This window comes from Paroedura picta, chromosome 16, assembly GCF_049243985.1.
Source record: "Paroedura picta isolate Pp20150507F chromosome 16, Ppicta_v3.0, whole genome shotgun sequence".
NCBI classification, from domain to species: domain Eukaryota; kingdom Metazoa; phylum Chordata; class Lepidosauria; order Squamata; family Gekkonidae; genus Paroedura; species Paroedura picta.
This window is the reverse complement of record NC_135384.1, coordinates 769,746-789,808: the sequence shown is the minus strand read 5'-3', so window position 1 is coordinate 789,808 and position 20,063 is coordinate 769,746. Positions and strand designations below refer to the sequence as shown.

The 20,063-nt window shown below is 63.6% G+C and overlaps 1 protein-coding gene across 1 annotated transcript; it reads right to left on the bottom strand.

Annotated features, from left to right (window-relative positions):
* Window positions 1–2,228: 2,228 nt before the first annotated feature.
* On the bottom strand, window positions 2,229–19,748 carry EPHB4 (EPH receptor B4). The gene is made up of 16 exons (XM_077313583.1): window positions 19,076–19,748; window positions 13,592–13,662; window positions 12,126–12,807; window positions 10,634–10,789; window positions 10,210–10,539; window positions 9,814–9,938; window positions 9,470–9,626; window positions 8,943–9,045; window positions 8,514–8,584; window positions 8,250–8,363; window positions 6,913–7,160; window positions 6,116–6,331; window positions 5,130–5,279; window positions 4,700–4,893; window positions 3,637–3,792; window positions 2,229–3,537 (listed from the first exon to the last, which is right to left on the bottom strand). The coding sequence occupies exons 1-16, from the start codon at window positions 19,125–19,127 to the stop codon at window positions 3,414–3,416; spliced, it is 2,949 nt and encodes a 982-aa protein (XP_077169698.1). The 5' UTR covers window positions 19,128–19,748; the 3' UTR covers window positions 2,229–3,413.
* Between the last annotated feature and the right edge of the window lie 315 nt (window positions 19,749–20,063).

The following is a 20,063-nucleotide window of genomic DNA, read 5'->3' as shown; positions in this document are numbered from 1 at the left end:
AGTGGCACAGGGCAACTTCTCGGAGGGCACGACAGGAATGCCAGGGGGTGCCCCTCTGATACCACTTCCATCCCGGCCCAAACCGCACCCCGTGGCACTGCCAGGCCCAGGAAGTGAGTGCCGGCCCTTGGCACCCAGAACATCCAGAAGCAACCAGGCAAGATGGGGCTGCCCCCCCACCACCACCACCACATTCCTGCGGCCAGCACAATACGCAGCATTGCTTCGTTCCCATCCCTCCGTCCCTTGGGGAGGATGCAGCAAGAAGCCGGGCTGGAGGAGAAACGGGGAGGGGCAGCCGGAAAAGCTTTGGCCAATCAACGGCCGCGATCCAGCCTGCCCACTTCCTCCTTTGAGCCGAGAACAGGGCACAACCCAGGGGACACCTTGCCACTGCGTTCCCTCGCGTGAAACCCACTGAGGCATACTAAGAAAAGCAACCATCAAAAAGAAAAGCATGCACGTTTGGGCTCACATTTATCTTTCTAAGCAACAGACTGGGACTCGAACCCACGCAGGAAGAAGCTGCTCATGACGTGCCGGCTGGAAAGCAGCAGCAGGAGCCAGCGATTGTGGCCAGGCCTGAATCCCCTCCTCTCCCCCATTGTCTGGAGGGGGCCTCTGACCTCCAGCTTCCCTCCCTGCCGAGGAGGCGTCTCCCTAATGAGTCTGAGCTCAGACCGTTTCCCTTCCAGCTTCCTGCCTGGAGTGGGGACTCTGCCTGCCTGCCTGCCTCCTCCATGACCCAGTTTTGCCCTTAGCCCAGGGAGTCAGACTCCAGAGGGAAAACCAGAGGAAGAGATCGGCTGGGTCCCACCACCTCTCCCCTGGGGAAGCCCCACAGCTGATTACCCTGGTGCAAGCTATTTCAAGGTACACTGCCTCCAACCTTGGAGGCTCCATTTAACAGCCCTCAACACTCTCCATGGATTTCTCTGGTCCCTCTTAAAAACCATCTAAGCTGGGTAAATCTCCTGCATTAATGGAACAGCCAGTCTGTCTCCCTGTGACCCCCCACAAGATCACGTACAGGGTGTTGACAGGGATTTGAAATGCGACCCCAATCCCTTATGCACCCCTACTTTATTCTGTGTGGGCCCCACATGCCCTCCCACACCACCCTCCACTCAGGATCCTGCCCACCCACAGGGTGAGCACCTGCGTCTCACAGGAGGCTCTGGGCACATGGCTAGAAGGGCTGGGCTGGGCTGGCCTGCAGCCCCCGGGGAGGGGGCAGGCAAAGGCCTCTGCTGTCATGTGGACCAGGGGCTTGGCTGCCAAAACCAGTTCCCCTGCATCAACCATGCCCTGGCCAAAGATTCTACTCGGGTGGATGGAAGGAACCGCTTTGCCTTGGTGGACGGAGAGCCACGGAGGCGGAGTCCCACCCTGGCCCGCCCACCCTTTTGGGCCTCCAATCAGAGAGCCCCTCCCTCCGGTTTCCTGCAGGTAAACCCACAAGATGACAGCTGAAAACCGCCTGGGGAGATTCCACTTCCAGGGCCCCACCTGAGGCGGGGGAAGGAGGTCTGATCCTCCTGCTTTTAGTGGCCCAGAGGGGCCGTGGGTCCCTCCCCCCACCAGGGCATTGTGCTTCTCTCCCAGGACGGGGAGACGGGGGCCCTCTGCCCTCCTGTCCCTTTCAACCCCCACTTCCATCGCCAGCCTCTCTGCGTCCACTGCAAATCTCCATTTTGGAAAAAGACCACCTTTTATTAAACAAACAAAAAGGATAATTACAGTTTTAAATTAGCATTTTGTATGGGAGGGGCCTGCCTTTCAGACGTTGCTCCTTTCTGGGACTCCCCCCCCCACACCCCCTAGCAGGTTTCCCTGGTTCCCTGCCGCTCTTGTCCCACCCCCTGGCAGACGGGGGGCGTCCAGAGGAGGGGCAGGTCAATTATTCGGGCAGGGAGAGGGGCCGAAATCTCAATAAAACCCTACCACCACCACCACCAACAGTCTGTTTTGGACATGGAGGGAAGATTCCGCAATGAGGAAGCCAGATCCCAAAGGCCCCTCCTGGGGGAGAAGATCTTCCATCCCAGATCTGGATCAGACAACCAGCCCCCTTCCAGGGCAAAGACAGTGGGAGGAAAGAAGGAAGGAAGGAAGGAAGGAAGGAAGGAGCCCTGATGCTTCTGCACCCGCTCAGAAGAGGGCGGCTCTGGCAATTTCAGCATCAAACCCCCCCCCCGCCCCCCACAAACCTTCCCCCCTTTCTCCTGCTCCCCCCAACCCAAGCCTTTCCCTTGATTTTGGTTTATAAGATACAATTTTTTAATAAAAATCAACATCACCACCTTCAATATGAAGGTTTAAAGAATGGATCCAGAAGAAGCCCTCATGACGCCGTCGTCCACCAGCGCCCTCCCTCGGCCCCCAGGCCCAGGATTCTGGCATCACGAAGGGCGCCACCGGCAAGCCCCTCTCCGGCTTTCTCTTCCCCCGCGGGCCACCGTCCCCACCAAGGTTCGTGTCTCTCCCACGCGGAGATCCCAGTTTGCTGCCCGTGGTCTGGGCATCCTTCGAGCCCCTCGTAGCGGCCCATCTGGCCGGGGCCAGAGCCCCCGAATCCAAAGCTTTGCTTCTGTCCTCCTTCGAGGTCATCGCAGGGACATCGCCGGGCAAGGCAGAGTCAGTTCTGATTGTCAAAGGGCTCTTCCTTCTCAGCCAGGGGGTTCCCCGCAAACCTTCCCTCTCCACATCACTGTGAGGACGGTTTCCGTGTCACCCCGGCTCTTGATGATGTCACCACCCAGCGCAGTGCAGAGGCCGCAGCGCTGGAGATGCCCCTTCTCAGGCAGGCTACCTTGTGCCAACATGAGCCACTCTTTGGCATTCGGACCGGGGTCGCTGGGGAGGGGCAGTATTCCACCGCCTAGCACCATACCCTTCTCAGGCGGACCAAGGAGCCGATTTGGTTTCAAGTAAGACCCCCCCATTTTGGGAAGCCTGCAATGGGCCTCCCATCACCCACAAAGGGTGGAAGGCTGGTTCGGAAGGCCTCTGTGGTGACCCCAAAGAAACCCCCCACGCAGGGCACGGGGGGGGGGGGGAGGGCAAGGCACGGAAGAGTTAAGAGTCATGTAAAACAGAGACACAAGTCAAAGATCTCCCTCTTGGAGATATCACAGCCTGAAAAAAGCTGCCTATTCGTCAAAAAGACAAAGAATAACAGATAAAGGAGTCTCCACTGCCCCAGAGTGTCTCTCTTGAAAATGGGGTGAGGAGAATTTGTGGAGGAGGCACTTGTTATGGAGGACAGTCCGGTTCCAAAGGGAAAAAGAAAACAAGGAAGAGGCGTGGGGCCTGAGGCAGTGGCACCCCGGATCACAGACCCCCCATCACCACCGTGGTCCTGTCCGTCGGAGGCGCCCAGAGGGGCTGATCAGAGTCGGAGCCCCACCCAGTCAGTAATGTCCTGCTTTGGTCCCAACGGACGGGACGGGCTTGCTCTGGACACGCATGTTCTGGATGCTGGACAAAATCTTCTTCTGGTGGCCGGCCAGCGTCACCCCGACTCGGAGCAGATCTCTGGAGAGGAGAAGGCGGAGCAGAGCGGAAGTCAGTGGTGGCGGCCCCCTCCCCGCTCGGCCCCCCAACTCCCCTTCCCAGGCAGGCGGGCGGACTCACTCGGCGGAGAGCTGGCTGACCAGCTCGAAGGAGGTGAAGCCGGCTGTGGCAAAGTGCTCTTCGTAGCGGCCCATTTTGATCGCCCGGAGCCACTCCCCCACGGAGCCGAAGGAGGAGTAGTGGGGCAGGCGCTGGTCCAGCAGCGGGTGAGACGGCCTGGGGGGGGGAGAGCGGTCAGGGGGGCCCACAGGGAGCCTGCCGTTGGGGGGGGGAGGGCAGGCCTAGCTTGGGTCGGAGGAGGCGGGCGGATGGACGAGAGAGACACGGAGCCAGCAGGGGCGAGAGCCAGGAAGGGTCTCTGGAGCGCAGGAGAACAATATCCTCAGCCGCTCTGTGTCGGGGGGGGGGGGGGGGCGGGAAGCATCAGATGAATGCAAATGAGTCCAGCTGCCCTAAGGGGCCTCCCGGGAAGGACGATCTCTGAGGGGCGTCCACGATCTCTGAGGGGCGTCCACGGAGCGCCTCCTGTTTGGGGGATGGTATCCCAGTTCGGCCTGGGGGACACGCCCAATGCAGAGGTGGAAAGAAGGCCTCTCAGAGGAGGATGCCCACTGTGTCTCTGCAGGAGTCTCTGCTGCCAGGAAGCATGCCAAGATCAGTGACTCATGCAGATCCCTCAGAGGGACTCCTATCCATAAAGCATCTATGACTTCCCCGTCATAAGTCCATTCCAAAGCATTGCAAGGGCCCATTTGGATCCGAGCCACAGCCTTCTCCTCCGTGCTCTTTTTGCAGGCCAGCATGTTCCAGGGGGCTGTACGCGCGCGCGTGTGTGTGTGTGGGGGGGGATGAAGCCATTTCTCTACGGGGGCTGCGATCTGAAGCCAAATTAGGCTGCTGTGGGAACTGGCTGTCGCTCTTCCCCTGGCGGCCGTGTGCTTTGCGTGACGTCTCCCTTGGGCCAAGAGGAACCTTCTTCGGCTAGGAGGGCACGGCGGTGTGGCTCCCCCTTTACTTCCAGACGTGCAACATGGCTCGGCTAGCAGACCCCCTGGGGCAATACGGTGAGGGTGACCCTACCCCTCGGGCCGCTGGGGGGGGGAGGAACCGGGCCCCGACTCACCCTCCGCTGCCCCGCGAGACGATCTTGAGGCTGGCCGGGTTCCGGATCAGCTTGTCCAAGGAGCTGACGATCTCTGCAAAGCGGGGCCGGGAACTGCGGTCCTTCTGCCAGCAGTCCAGCATCAGCTGGTGCAGCGAGGTGGGGCAGTCGGTGGGGGGGGGCAGCCGGTAGTCCTGCTCGATGGCGTTGATCACCTGCAGGGGGGAGGGGGGGCAGAGAGCCAGGCTCAGAGGATGGTGCAGAGGGCGGGGGAACCTCCCTCCCCTTTCCCTGCCTGAAATCGGACAGGGGAGGGGGGGCACAAGAGAACAGGCTCCGGGGGCAGATCCCCCCCCCCCAGACTGTCTCAGGAAGGAGCCCCACAGCCCACCAGGGGGTAGGTGGAAGCAACGGACTGCGGTCCCATTGGATCGGTTTGGGTTTCACTCACATCCTGATTGGACATGTCCCAGTACGGCCTCTCCCCAAATGACATCACTTCCCACATCACGATGCCGTAGCTCCAGACGTCGCTGGCCGAAGTGAACTTGCGGAAGGCGATGGCTTCGGGGGCCGTCCATCGGATGGGGATCTTGCCCCCCTGCGGGAGGGATTGGGGGAGGTTGGTCAGGGAGGGGGCAGATCCACGACGCCAGGCCTGCTGGCCCCACACCTTTTGCTTCACTGAGTGACAGCCTGGCTCTCTCTCCACGGGAGACCCGACACAGCTGCCCCTGTCCTCCTCCCGCTTATCCCCACAACACCCCTGTGAGGGAGGTGCGGCTAGAAGCTGTGACAGGCCCAAGGCCCACGGGACTTTCCGTGGCAGAGAGGATGTGGTCGGGCTCAGGACCACTACACAATACGGGGGGCTTCTCTACAGAGCAGGGAGGGAGTCCTGCCCCCGCTTCCTTCTGATGCAGCCCCTGCCTCCTCAGGCACCGGAATTCTGGCTTCTCCCCCATCATGCCTGTCCCCAAATCCCAAACTTATCCTGACACCGATCCTCCTCTCTTGGGTCTTTCCCCCCTTTTGCCAACTGCCCACCCTTTGGTCGCCTAACCCGGGGGTCCGCAACCTTTATGACCCTGTGGGCACCTCTGGAATGCCGACAGAGCCCCCAAGCGGCAGCCCCAGCTGCCCCCTAGAGACCCTTGTCCTGTGTGGCCAGCTGCTGCCAAAGCCATGTGGGGGATCTAAGAACACCTGCCCAGCCAGGTCCCCAGTGGCCAATCAGAAGCTTTGCTGAGCAAAAGCCCCACCTGACTCCTCCAGTCTTCTAAAACCACTTTCTGGGCAGGTGAGGTGCCGGCAGGGAATATGGTGCCCATGGGGACCCCATGTTGGGGACCCCGAGCTGAAACTCACAGCCGAGCCTCTGGCATGCTGGGGGGGGGGGCGAGATTGTCACCCGGAGGGAGCAGCAGGTCTGCCTACCAGGGTGCTGGTGTAGGTGGGGCCGGAAGAGTTCTCCTCCAGGAAGCGGGACAGGCCGAAGTCCGACACTTTGCAGACCAGGTTGCTGTTCACCAGGATGTTCCGGGCCGCCAAATCCCGGTGCACGTAGCTCATGTCGGATAGGTAGCGCATCCCCGACGCAATCCCCCGCAGCATCCCCACGAGCTGGATGGGCGTGAACTGGCCGTCGTTGGACTGCAGGGGGAGGGAGAGAGGAGCCCACAGGTAAGGCTGGTGGGACAGAAGGCCGGCCCAAGGTCATCCATCAGGCTGCATGCGGAGGGGGGGGAGCCAACCTGGCTCTCCTGGTGGGAGGCCGCTGCCCCTCTTAACCGCGACCCCAGGCTGGCTCCACCCTGGTGGGGGATGAGTGGCAAATGGGGTGGGGGAGGGCAGGGGCCAGATTTCTCCTCCAGGACGGGGGGTGGGGGTGGGGGGTCAGTGGAGGAGCCTCTGCCTGGCACGCAGAAGGCCTCCGGACCACCCGTGGCAACACCTCCAGTTGAAAGGATCAGGCAGGAAAGGCCTCCACCCGAGACTCTGGCGAGAGATCCGCTGCCCATCGGAGCTGCCTCTGACGGTCCAGGCCGGGGTCCTGGGGCTCTGCACGTCTGACGCAAGGGGGGACGGGAAGGAGAACCCAAGGGGGAAGGGGGGTGGGGTGGGCTTTTGCGGCTGACCCTTCCCTGGGCCGGAGTCGCAAGGGGCCAGCTAGCCGGGGCCTCTCCCCGCAGCCCCTGCCCTTCCGGGAGCGGCCGGGGGGGGGGCGTCCCTACCCGCAGGAAGGAGTCCAGGGCCCCGTTCTCCATGAACTCCGTGATGATCATGACGGGGACGCTGTTGGTGATGACGCCGTCCAGGCGGATGATGTTGGGGTGGTCAAACTGGCCCATGATGCTGGCCTCGCTGAGGAACTCTCGCCGCTGCTTCTCCGTGTAGCCCCCTTTGAGCGTCTTGATCGCCACGTAGCTCTCCTTCTTCCCGGGCACTTTTAGGAGGCCGCGGCAGACCTCGCCGAACTCGCCTGCAAGAGACCGGGCCCACGGAGGGGAGAAACAGCCGACGGGCATCAGAAGGGACCCTGCGGCTCCTCAGAGGCCGAGAAGATTCGGGGGGCTCAAATCTAGCTGTCCTGTCCTGTGAAGGGACCCGAGGCCGGCCTGCGCCCTCCAGCCCTGCCACAGACTTGTGGCTCAGCCAAATGGTGGGTCCCGCGGGGGACCGTCCCTGCTGAGCGCTTTCTGCCACTTCTAACCGGCAAGACCTCCTTCCCAGGAGCTCTGGGAATCTCAGCCCTGTGCAACTTCGGAGAAACTCAGCCCGGGAGGGAAGAGCTCCCAGGATCAGTCAGCAGAGTTAAACCAGTTTGAAGATATGCTGACCAGTCTCTGTCCGGGATACTGGCAGGTTCCTCCCCTTTTCTCTCAGGTCGGAGGGGAACTGACTGACAACTCCCCTGCTGGGCCCTCTGTGAAGCACGGCCTTGCAGGAATGATGGGGACCCACAACAGAGGGGCGCTCGGGAGCAGGGCCCCACAGATCACGCGCTCCTCCGGAGGAAAAGGACAGGGACGGCCAGGCGGCCAACGGGCCAAGACACGCCCGCAGGCACACGCTCCCCCCCCCCCCCCGAATTCCATATTCTGAATATTTCCACTCCACTCTCTCCACTGGACTGGGGTGTGGCTCTAAGTGCGTCCTGCAGCGCCACCGGCACAAGCTGAGCCACATGCCACAGGGCTGGCTGGCAGCAGAGCTTTGCCTGGTCTACATCAGCTGTCGAAATATCAAGCCAGGCCCAGAGGCTCCCCCGCCAGCCTCCTGACCCGGCCGCCTGCCAAATGCACCCGGTCCGTTCGGGCACCGGCCTTCCCCAATGCAGCCCTCCGCAGGCCGGACCCTCGCATCTGGGGGACGACTTCTCCCGTCCGCTCGGCCCGGTCTCGTCAGACCCCAGAGGCTGAGCAAGGTCGACCCGGGCTAGTCTGTGGTCGGGAGGCCTCCCTCAGCGGCCAACCACCTCCGAAGTCTCTTGCCTGCCGGCCGGCCGGACAACCCACACGTCTCCTGGCTGCACGCCGGTCGCCCCACCCGGGCAAGGACCCTCTCTTACCTGCCCCAATGACCTCCTCGATTTTAACATAGGAGACATCGATTTCTTTGGCAAATTCTCGCACGGCTTCGTTGGGGTCTTCGTAGGTGAAAGGGTCGATGTAGACTTTGGTGCCTGCAGAGGGGAAGAGGCGGGTGAAGAACCGGGATGACTCTGGCCCCGAGGGATCTGCCCGCCACGTCCACACACGCTCTGCGCCCCAGCTGCCCCCCCACCCCACCCCACCCCACCCCCTCCCGAGGCGGCCGACGGCAGAACACTCACCGTGCCCAACCAGGTACTGCCCGGGCTTGTCTGAGTATTCAGCCTCACGGGACCCAGAGGAAGCCTGGCGCCTGCAGAAAGGGGAAAAGAGGGCGAGAGCAAAGCCCATGGGTCTCTGGTAAGCTCCTCCCACGGCCCTCCTCAGCCACGCCCATGCCCTTAGGCCACACCCACATTCCACATGGATGCCCGACTTCTTAGCCCCTCCTGCCTTCTGCAAAAGGCTCCCCCGAACCCCACTGCCGCCCCTCCTTCCACATTTCCATCCTCTGTTGCTCCTGTGGTTTGCACCCAACACACAGGGCCCCTCCTGGGATGCCCCCGCCCACTCAGCTCCACATCTTCTTCTTCCCGCCTCTGGCCCTGAGCCCAGCCCAGCCCCCAGCCCCCCCCCAACGGACTAAAGTCTCCTAAGAGGCGGCCTCTTACCGGAGGCAGACCACGGCCACGACGACCACCGCAAGGACCAGGAGAACCCCCAAGGCCACCGTGCCAACAATGAGGGCCAGCTGCTCCGTGGTGCTCTCCGACTCTGCGGGGAGGGGGGAGAAAAGCACACGTGATGGAGGGGAGGCAGAGCAGGGACGGAGGACGGGCAGACGGACGTCAAGGGCCAGAGTGGGGAGGAAACAGACAACAGAAGGGGCCGGGGAAACCCTGCCTTGTTCTTCCCCGGAGGAGAGAGTTCCATGGGAGCTTCTGGCCCTCACAACAGAGGAGCCTAAGCCAGAGGAGATGCCCTTTTGTGCCCGAGGAACATTCAGTCTGCCTGCAAAGACGGCCACCCTCACACCCGGGGGACGGGGAAAGAGGGGCGAGCTTGGCCAGAAGAAGGCCCAACCCCAGGGACGCCTCAATGCCGGGAACAGGCTAGAACCCAACGGGATGGGAAGGATGGCGGCCGCAGCCGCGGCCCGGACCGCTCCCCCCTGCCGGCCCAAGGGCCACCTCCTCACCGGTGCCTTGCGTCTGGAAGGCCCTCTCTGGCCCAAACCCCCCGTAGCCAGCCTCGGAGCGGGCCCGGACTTGCACGCCATACACGGTCCCCCGGCGCAAGCCCGTCAACGTCACTCGGTTCTCAGAGGTCTTCACAAACATGGGGCCCCCGACGCCCTGGAGGAGGGGGAGGAAGGGGGACATCCTGCTCCCATTTGCCGCGCCAAAACGAAACAGCCCGAAATCAGGCGTGTCCCCAATCGTGCTCCTGCAGTCCCCGGAGGAGCCCTCCCAAGCCTCAGCCAACTGGCCAGGGCCTCCCCGCCCAGCCACCCCCCAGCCCGGCTGGCCCCTTCCCACTCACCTTCTCGTAATACTTGACCTCGTAGTCCAGGATGTTCCCTGTCGGGGGCTGGACGGAGGGCCAGGCCAAGGTCATCCCCGTGGGCGTGACGGCTGTGGGCTGGATCTCCGACACTGGCAGGGGCACTGGGAGAGAGGGGTGGACGGGTGACCCCAGCCCAAGGGGGGGGGCGGAGGCCGTCCGTGTCAGGAACCTCCCCCAGTAGACTGGGTGCCAATTCCCCGAGGGAGAAGAGCGGGAACGGGCGCAGCACCCTGGCTCCTCTGGAGCACCCGGGGATGGCTTCGATCTGGCCTGGTTTTGCCCCCCCCTTCCCTCCTCACAGCCTTGCGAGGCGGGACCCTGGGAGAGCGCGCGGGGCAGTCCAGAGCCCGAGGTGAGCCGGCTGCCGCTTACCGTCCTTGCTGGTGGTGATGTTGAGAGACTCTACTTGGGGCGGGTTGTGGCTCAGGTCCGAGACGCCGTTGACGGCCTGGATCTGGAAGGAGTACGTGATGTAGGGCTGCAGCCCCTCGATGGTGACCGTGCGGTCCACCAGCCCCCGGGCCCTGGGGGCGTAGGCCAGGCGGGCGCAGAGGCGGCAGGCCTGCCTCTCCGGGCACTCCGAGCAGAGGATGTGGTAAGCCACGTCGTCGCGGCCGCCGTTCTCCAAGGGCTCGCTCCACTCCAGCACCACCACTGAGCCGTTGATCCTGGCCTCGATGCTGCGGGGCGCGGAGGGGGTGGCTGTGCAGAGGAGAGGGGCAGCGGTTATGTTGGGGGGGGCTGCCCTCGATACCCTCCCTCTCCCCGCTCCCGTTGCCACTGGGGACGGACTCACTCGTGCAAGGCTTCGTCGGGGCTTCGTCTGGCATCCGGAAGAACCCGATGCGGCAGGAGCACTCACTGGAGCCCGGCAGGTGTGAGCTGCTGTAGGAGGGGCACGGCAAGCAGGCCCCCTCTCCTTGGGAGGCCTTGAAGGACCCCGGAGCACAGGCTGCGGGGGGGGGGGGGGGAGAAACACAGGGACTGTCTCAGGCGCTGTGAACACCCTGTCCTCTCGGCCAGCCTTCCAGATGGACGGATGGACGGATGGATGGATGGAGGCAGGAGGTGGCGGCCGGGGAGGCAGAAACCGGTCCTGGAAGGAGGGCTCCAGGAAGTGAGCCGGGAACAAGAGCAAAGACTCCATTCTCCAGGGGAGCATAGAACAGATTTCTCTGCAGAAAGAACATGGGGGGGGGGGGGAGACGGAGGCAGAGCAGCTGTGGCCCCCCCAGCCCCAGTCCCAGAGGCCAGCTGTGGGCCTCAGCAGCAGAACAACGCAAGAGCCAGGGGGCTCCAGGGGTAGCTGGAGTTGCCTCTCACTGCTCTGCTTGTCCTGCCACGGGGGACTCCAGGCCGTCTCGGTCCTTCCCAGCCAGTGGCCTTGGCCCTTCCGCACCAAGCGCATGGGACGTGGGTTGAGAGCACCTTCCTTAATGCGTGTGGAGCGCTCAAAGCTTCTGGCATCGCGGGGGGGGGGTGTCTCTAAATGTTTCCAAAAAGGCAACAGCCATGGCAGGGGAGGGAGTCACCGCAAACCCTCCTGACAGGGCCTCCACCGGCCAGCACAGGCCCCCCCCCCAGCTCCCGTCCCGTGCCAGCGGCCTTGTTTAGAGATGCCCCCCCCCCCCCGTGACCCCCAAATATCTGGCATTCCTACGGCTTTCAAGCCCGGAACAGCCTGCAAAGAGTTCAAAGCCCTCTTCTCCAGCCGCTGCCCGTCCAGAGAAGAGGCAAGGGCAGAGAGAGAGAGACAGACAGACAGACAGAGAGAGAGAGAGACAGAGAGAGAGACAGAGAGGGAGAGAGAGAGAGAGCAGCTGCAGGCCTCTCCCCTGGGGGGGGGGTCCGCCTGGGAGACAAGCTGCTCTGGAAGCTGCAGCCCCAGCCCTCCCGGTGGAGTGGGGGCCTGGGGCAGGCCTGAGAGTCACGAAAGGGTGACCCACTTCCGGCCTCCCTCTCGGCTCTCCGCCTGGCCCTGGAGACGCTGGGCCTCCCCCACCCCCCTCCGAAGACAGTCGCTCTGGTTCCCTCCTGCCCCAGAGCCAAGCTGACACCCTGAGACGGTTGGGGGGCTTGAAGGGGCCGGGGGTCCCAAGCTGACCTGACCTCAATCCCAGCAACTAGGTATGGCAACAGTTCCCAGAAGCCCACCCCTCGGGGCCCCCAACCGAACCGGAGCCCCTCCCCAAGAACCCAGGGACCCCAACCCCCAGTTGTCCCGAAGGACCCTCTCTGCCTGCCCCGCAGCACGCCCAGCTAGCGCCAGAGCTCTGCCCCCTCCTCACCCCGGCACTTGGTGTTCTCCTCGGCGGGCTCGTAGCCGGCGGCACAAGCACAGTCGGTGACGGTTTGTTCGGCCCACCGCCCGTCCTCGCGGCAGTACATGCTGAGCGGCCGGGAGCTGGTCTTGAGGGCGTTGGGCACGCACTGACCGGCGACGGGCATCACCAGCTCCCTGGGCACCGTCTCTTGGAAGAGGGTGAAGTTGACGGTGACGGAGGGGCACTTCTTGTAGAAGAGGCGGAGGGAGAGGAGCGCCATGCAGGCCCCCTGGTCCTGGAACGCCAGGTAGAAGCCCGCCCGGGAGAGCGGCCCCATCTTGAGGGTCTTCACGTTGACCTTCCCGGAGGCCTCCATGCCCGCCCGCTTCCTGGTCAGGTGCTCCGCCGCCACCGTGTCCACCTTGACGTACGGATTCTCCATCCAGGCGGGGAACGTGTCCGTGGCCACGTCGGCGTCCGCCTCGTAGAAGAAGACGTTGAACGTCTCCTTGCAAGAGCGCGTGATCCGCGGGATGGAGAAACACTCCACCACCGTGAAGCGGAGCTCCGCGTAGACGTGGGTGGCGCCCGAACGGGGCACAAAGGTGGTCCGGAGCCAGTTGTTCTGGTTGGGCCGGTGGACGGCGCACACCTCAAAGGTCCGGACGCTGTTCTGCTCCTCGTCCATCCCGCTCAGCTCTTCCCACTGCGGGGGCCACGGGAGAGAGGGGGAGAGAGAGAGGGGCCGTGACAAATGGCCACAGCGGGCGAAAGGAGAGTGGCAGAGGAGCCCAGGCGGTTGGGTCAGGCCAGCTTTCTGACAGTTACCTGCACCCTGGCAAGTTGGGCCTGAAGTCAAAAACCTGTTGCTCCTGTATCCCCCCCGCCCCCCCGACTGCTACTCCAAGGTATACTGCCACTTCGCGTGGGAGTTCTATGTAGCTATCATGGCTGCTCGCCAAGGCTTCTGCCCCATGGAAGGGGTATGTGAACCACCTCCAGAAGGCTTATCGGAAGCCCAGAAGGAGTTCTGTTCTGCCCTTCATGCTCCACAAGAGTCCAGCTGAATCTACCCATTGGCTAACTTCTGAAATGCACCTTGCGGGGGTGAAGTCTTCCAACAAGCAGGGCCTCACTTCTCTGGAAAACATGCCCTGACATGCAGGTCGTAGGGAGCAGGGCAACATTCTGCACATGCATTTTTTGTTCAGTATCAATGTAAGTTTTATAATCCACTGCGATTTTTTTCCAGACATGGGATTTGGAAGACCTTCCTTGCCTTTTCTCGCCCCTGGAATGAGACTCACTCGTCTTTCTGGGTTTCTCCTTTTTCCCTTTCCCTCTATAGCCAGACACGTTTTTTCTCCTGCTGTCTCTTTCAGCTCCTGTTCCCCCTGCTTTAAAGACCCGGGGAATATTGGCCTGCAGCCTTCCAGGGGCCCCTGACGGAGGTGACCGGATGCCACCCACAGGACTGATGGACCACTCACCTGGCCGTCCACAGGTGGATACGTCGTCCACTGCAGGTCAGCTGTCTCCAGCTTGGTGTTCATGAGGCTCTCTGAAAGACAGACGGGAAAGGCCAGGGCCGGTCAAGAGGTCAGGGCAAGACAGCAAGGCCGGGGTCCCTTTGGACAGCCCAAGACAGCCAGAGCAGGGGAAACGATGCATAAGCAAGGGGGGGGTGGGGCAGGATGGATTAATGCCAAACCACCAGTGCCCCTCCCCCCACATTTCTAGGATGGATTTTAATCACTGTCCCTCCCCAGTCTGCCTATGAACCACTGGCTTTGCCACAAAGCCCCTCCCCCCGGTAGAAAAAAGCCACCGACATTTCTTCTGGTGCACAAGAGGCGATGCATTTCAGGGTGATCCAACTCACTCCCCACTGTCCTGTGGGCCCCACACCAGTCCCTTCACCCCACTGGCCCACCCACCTCCATCCCTCTGGGGGGGAGGGTCACCTCTGCAGCATGCAACTCTGGGATCCGAACAGGCTCCCGGAGGGTCAAAGGTGGGAAGCTGGTGGCGAAATATTTATAAAAGCCGGACTGGCGTCATTTCCCCAAACAACGGCCACCACCCTGGACAGGAAACCAACTCCCGCCATCTCGCTGACGCCGCTCACTCCCCGGCACGGCACACCGGCCACATCCCAGCCCTGGCCTGCCCCCCCCCTGCCGGCACCCCTTCTTCTAAGCTGCCCCCCCCCAGGAGCACGGTGGCATGAGTGACACATGACACCACCCCTCTTTGGCTGGCGAGGCCGTGGGCAAAACAAAAGGCCCCTTGTTCCCCCCCCATCCCTCCGCCCCAGGTTGGAAGACGGTCAGTGGGCTCCCACAATTCTACCTGAGCCCCAGAGTGCAGAGAAGCAAGTGGCTTTTTGGGAAAGTAAACTCTGCAGAAGGATGCCCCATGGGGCCCCTTCCTTCCCCAACGCCGGCAACCCCAGCCTCCCTGCCCAAATCTCCAGGACGTTCCCGAACTGGAGCTGGCAACCCACTGCCTTGCCCAGCTCCCGGAGCCAAGTCTTAGGCAGCCCGGACAAGATGAAGCAGGAAGGAAAGGCAGCCCAAGAGCTCTTCCCATGCAGGGGGGCGGGGGTGGGATCCTGGGGGGTCAACAGGGGAAGCCGGGTAAGGAGGGTGGCTTGGCTGTGGGTTGCAGGGCCCGGGGGGGGGGGGGTGGGAGGGGGGGAGGCTGATGGGCGGAGAGCCAAGCAGGGAAAGGCATTAGGTGCAGGCTGGGAGAGGCGGGTTTGCCCCGGCAGCTGCTCTTACTCTGGGCCGTGGCTTCTTCCCGCTCCTGGGGAGCACGGGACCCAGCCGCCCCCCATGCCAGCCCCCCTGCCCCCCTTCCAGCTGGCTGCCTGGCCGGGCCCATTTCAGGCCCCCCCCCATCCGCCATCACACTGGCTGCTGCATGAGGCCTCCGCTCGGCCCTCCACCCACCGACTCTCACTCATTCCTGCCTAAATCCGTCCCAGATGTGGGAGGCTTGGGCTACGGAGGAGCGGGGGGGGGGGATGAGGGTGTGGGGGGAGCTGGCCAGAAGGGGGGCAGGAGCCAGCACTACACGCCAGGGCTCCTGGGGAAAGATGGGGAGGAACAGGCCGCAAGGGAGGGCAGCAGACGCCAGGGCCCCATCCTGGCCTGCCCCGACAAGCATCCCAAGACCCAGCTTCCCACCCCACCCCACCCCTGCCCTGCCCCTAGAGGAAAGGGCCACATGCAGTGCCCAGGGGAGGCGGTTTAATTAAACGCAAGGCATGGTTCCCAGCCGTTTGCTTCCGATGGAGCAGCAGGCAGCCGCCCTGCCCCGCCCTGCCCCTGCGTGCCGTGCCAAGAGGGCCCGGGAGATGTTGGCAGGGGCCTTAAAGACTCCTGCAAGAGCCTCCCCTCCCAAAAGCAGCAAGGCCCCTGGTGGGCCGAGGACAGCCAGCCCCCGACGCCCCCACTCAGGAGGGCGCTTTGAGACTTGCAGGCCAGGACTGCCCCCTCCCCAAGGCTCCCTGGGAGCCCCGGCCACCCTCTCGCTCCCCTCCTCCCAGCAGTGCCCCATCTCCTTGCTGGGACCCCCCCACAGGCCCCAGACGTGGGCCTTCTCTGCTGGGGCCCCCACAAGAGGGGCGGAATGCCCAAGGAGGTCGGGAAGGATTCCGCACACCCAGCGTTCTGAAAACGACGCAAAGACATGATTCCCAATGCCGTTTTTATCCAGGAAATAAGTCTGTTCTGTCACAAAATGGACTGGGGGGGGGGTGTTGGTCTGAAGCAACAGCCCCAGGTGTGAGTCCAGGGGCTCCTGGAAGACCGACCAACCGACACCGTTTACTTCTGGGGAACTCTGCACACAACTGAACTCTCATGCCCAGACTGAAACTTTGGGGTGCTCAAGGTGCCCTCGGACTCAGACTTGGTTCTACCGCAAACTGGGTCAGAAAGATGCTTTAACCAAAGGCTGTGCCACTGTGGACATGATGCGCTTCCTGTGGCTGTATGCATAACCCGGCTATGTCTTTTCGGCATCAGGTATGACATCACATTCGTATTTGGGCTCTGGGTCAGAGCTCTGCAATTCTGGGCCCTGGTGACTTTGCTTGCTGGATTTCTGGGAACCCAGCAGGTTCTTAAATGAGAGACCGCCCAAGAAGTCCCGTCACCCCCAAACCTGTCTTGCCTTGAAACCCCCAAGAAGGGACCCCAGAAGTCGGCTGTAACCGGACAGCCACTAACACCCCCCACCCCCACCCCCGTTGCTCAACTGGATGAGGATCGCTTTGACACGGTGGCTGTAGCACCCTCAAGACCAGTGAAAAAAGGTGGATTACAACTATAATAATGTAAACAAATCAAACAGAAGCATAACAACGGCCTGCTGTGGGCTACAGGCGCCAAGGAAGGGGGTCCACTCTGGTCGCTGTTTGCAGTCGGGGCATGAGGGATCCCTCTTAATGGATTCCGTGCTACAAAGAGCCTCACTGGCACATCAGATCCAACCCCCCCTCCACCCCCCACCCCCCCCAGGGTCTCTGCAACCTGCAAGCACTCTGCAGTCCCGCCGTCACTCCCAGCCCCGAGGGCAAAGTCCGGCAGGTGGGGCAAACGGCCGGTTTGAACCTGACCTCGGCTGGCCGTCCCACCGAAAGTGGCCTCTGGACAGGCGGCAGGCAGAGGACGTTCCACAGGTGATTCTTTGGCTTCAGGCAACCCATGCTTGCAGGGTTGGCGCAGGATCCGCAAGTGTCTGCAGAGGCCGGGTGAGCTGCAAGCAGCCCCAGGAAAAGCGGGGAGGGCGTCTGAGACCCCCCAGGAAGAAAGGCCCGAGAGGCCCCGGGAGCAGGAGACCCGGGGGGGGGGGGCAGCAGCAGAGGAGGCTAATGATTAGAAGGGGCACCCAGAGAACCCAGGAGGGCCCCTCCCCTCCCCAGGCGGAAAGAGGCGCAGGCCCTTCTCGCTCTCTCAGACCCCAACCCTGCTCTTCCCAGCGCCTCGAAAGACCCCGGTGGGCAAGGCTGCCACTACTGCAATTTGGGAGTTGGGGGTCTCTGATGCCCCCTCTGGGCACCCAGGCAGGGTTGGGTCTCCAACAAGGAACCAGAGTGGGGGGGGGGGAGTTAGACTACCCAACAAAGATCTGGGATGTTTTAGGCTCAAATCCCCCCCCCCTGCTGGGGGAAGCAGGCTGGGGGATTGTGGGCTAGGCACAGGGCCTCACCTCACCTCCCTCACAGGGTTGTTGTGAGGAGAAAGATGCAAGGTGTTTTGGGTTCCTGGCGGGGAGACGTGGGGAGCCAACAAAGTAAGTACACAAATACTCAGGCCTTCTGTGGCACAAGGGGGACACGGGGGGGGGGGAGGGGGGGAACGGACATTTCACTCTAAGGAGGGCCAAAAAGCCTTGGGTTTGAAGTCTGCCTCTGGCTCTCTACGGGTAGGCCGCACGCTTGGAAGGCAGCTCCCACCACAACACACACACACACACACACACACGCTCACACACACACCCAGGGAGGCAGCTTCAGGTGACCAGAGGATGGCCGAGGAAAAGGATCCCCCCCCTCCCAAGGAAAGGGACCACGGCCTGCCAGGTTGGGGGAGGGGGCTTTCTGGCTTGCCTGGGTTCAGAATCAGCAGCATACGCTACCCCCCCCCCCCCAAGATCAGCCCTCTGGCCACAGAAGAGAGGAGGGCAAGGGGCTCTCTGACCTCTGCGGACCCCCTCCCCAGGCTGGAGCCAAAACAACTGGGTGGGGGGCATGAAGAAGGTGCACAGACACTTGAGTGGCTGCAAAGAGAGGCCCTGGGGGGGTGCAGGGAAGTCCCCCCCCCCATCTGTAGCTTTTAAGGCAGGCGGCAAAGCTCTCCTGGGGGGGGGGCTGAAGACTTTCAGACTGACCCACGTGGGGCTGGACCACAATGGAGGAATTCAATTAACGCATCCCACGCTCCACGGAGCCTCCACAGAGCAGGGGCAGCCCTGATTGGGGGGGGGGAGGAGCGGGAGATAACATCAGCAGGAAAAGTAAAGGGGGGGCGCTGGAGGGGAGGGGGATCCCATTGTGCATTTTGGAAGGAGCTCCGCTCTCAGGGGCCACGGCTGAAGTTCAGCGACCCACATTCCTTGTTGGGGCGGGGGGGGGGGCGCGACGGGGAGAACTTAAAAAGCGGACATTTATCTGGTCCGTCTGTCCTCCTTTTAATCCCTTTTCAATGAGATTTCAGCTCCTGCCGAGGGATGAATGAACGGGGGGGGGGGGGCAAAGGGAAGAAAAGGAGAAAGTGGGGGGGGGGAGAGGCGCAGGATTAAATAGCCGGAGGGACCCGGGAGCTCCCTCAGGCCTGGAGAATGTCTCCCGGAGGAGGGCTGGCTGTGCGGGGGGGGGGGCCTTGGAGGTGGATCTCTCGGGCTCCCTGGAACAGGAGTGGAATTGGGAGGGGGGCGGTTCAGAGGCCCAGAGGGGGAGAACGTTTTCCCGGAACAAAAGCAAAGTAATCGCTGCAGCCGAAGGGGAAGGGATCGGGGCCGCGACCCCAGCCTGCAAGAACCCAGCCCCCGAGACAGGCCTTGAGGCTAGTTGGCACCTGTCCAGCTCTCAGCTCCCAGGAGGCCCCCCGTCCCCCCCCCAGTGGCTACCCGAGGGCTCCGGGGGTCCCGACTTCCGCCGCTCCCCAAACCGGGATCCGCAAACAAAATCTGCCTTTCCCACCCGCAGAGGGGCAACGAAGGAGGAGGGGAGCCCCCCGGCCGGCGGGAAGGGGGGCGGAAGGCGGGGGCGAGGCGTCGGGCTGGATCGATGCCCTCGGAGGCAAGGCGATCGATGCGGGCTTGAAAGACTTCGCCGAGCGGCGGGCTATAAATAGGCTGCGGGGGTGGGACCCCCGGGGGGGCGGGCGCGCCTGACCCCTTCGGCGCCCCCCGAGCCAGCCCCTCCCCCCGGCCCGGACCCCGCGCCCCCCGCGGGCTCTCACCTTCCACGGCTGCGGCCAGGGACACCCAGAGGCAGAGCAGCCGCAGCCCCATCGCACCGGGGCCGCCAAGCTGCCCCTCCCGGGCGGGAGGCGTCCGGGCGATCCCAGGCGCCGTCGAGGGGCCGGCCGCGGCGCCGTGACTCCCGAGGCAGCCCGGCGGGGACGGGGCGAGGGCAGGGCCGCCGAGCGCTCAGCCGCGGCCCCGGGCATCCATCTGGCCCCCGCCCCGTCGTCCTCGTCGTCGTCGCGGGGAAGAACTTTTCGCGGGGCAGCGGCGCGCCGAGGCGGGCGACTCCTCTCGCCGGGCGGGGGGAAGGGGGGGCCAGGCGAGCCGCGGCGGACCCCAGTCCGGCCCTCGGGGGCGACGAGCGGCCCGACCCCCGCCCCAGCCCCGCCCCGCCCGGGCCAGCCAGGCAGCCGTCCCGCGAGCAGACAAAAGCGCCGCGCTCCCCGGCGCCGCTGCAAACCAGAAAGTCCGGACGGGCAGGAGCCGCGCGGCGGGCGGGCGGGCGTCGGACAAAGGGAGCCGGCAGCGCAGGAGGAGGCGGCGGCGAAGTGGAGCCGAGCGGGGCTGGGGGGAGCCAGCAGACGGGGCGGGCGGAGGAGGGGGAGGGAGGAGGGGGCGGGCGAAGTGGATCCGGGTTAGGAATTCGGGGCCAGGGGCCCGGGAGGCGCTTCACTTCGGACGGGCCGCCGCTCCTGCAGCTGCACGCGCGGGGCAGGGCTGCTCCCCCCTCCTCCTCCTCTTCCTCCCCCTCCCCCTGCGCCCGGAAAAGAATCTCAGCAAACACTCATCCTCTCGCCGCCTTGGCAAGGGCCGGCCTCCCCCCGACAGCCCCCTCCCCTCCCTCCCTCGCACACACGCACACGTGCCCCGCGGAGCGACGGAGACGCAGGGGAGGCGCAACAGGGGAGCGCAAACAAAAAGTGTCCCGGAAAGTTTGCGGGTGGGGGGGGACCCGCAGACCGCCTTGCAGAAGTGCCCGCG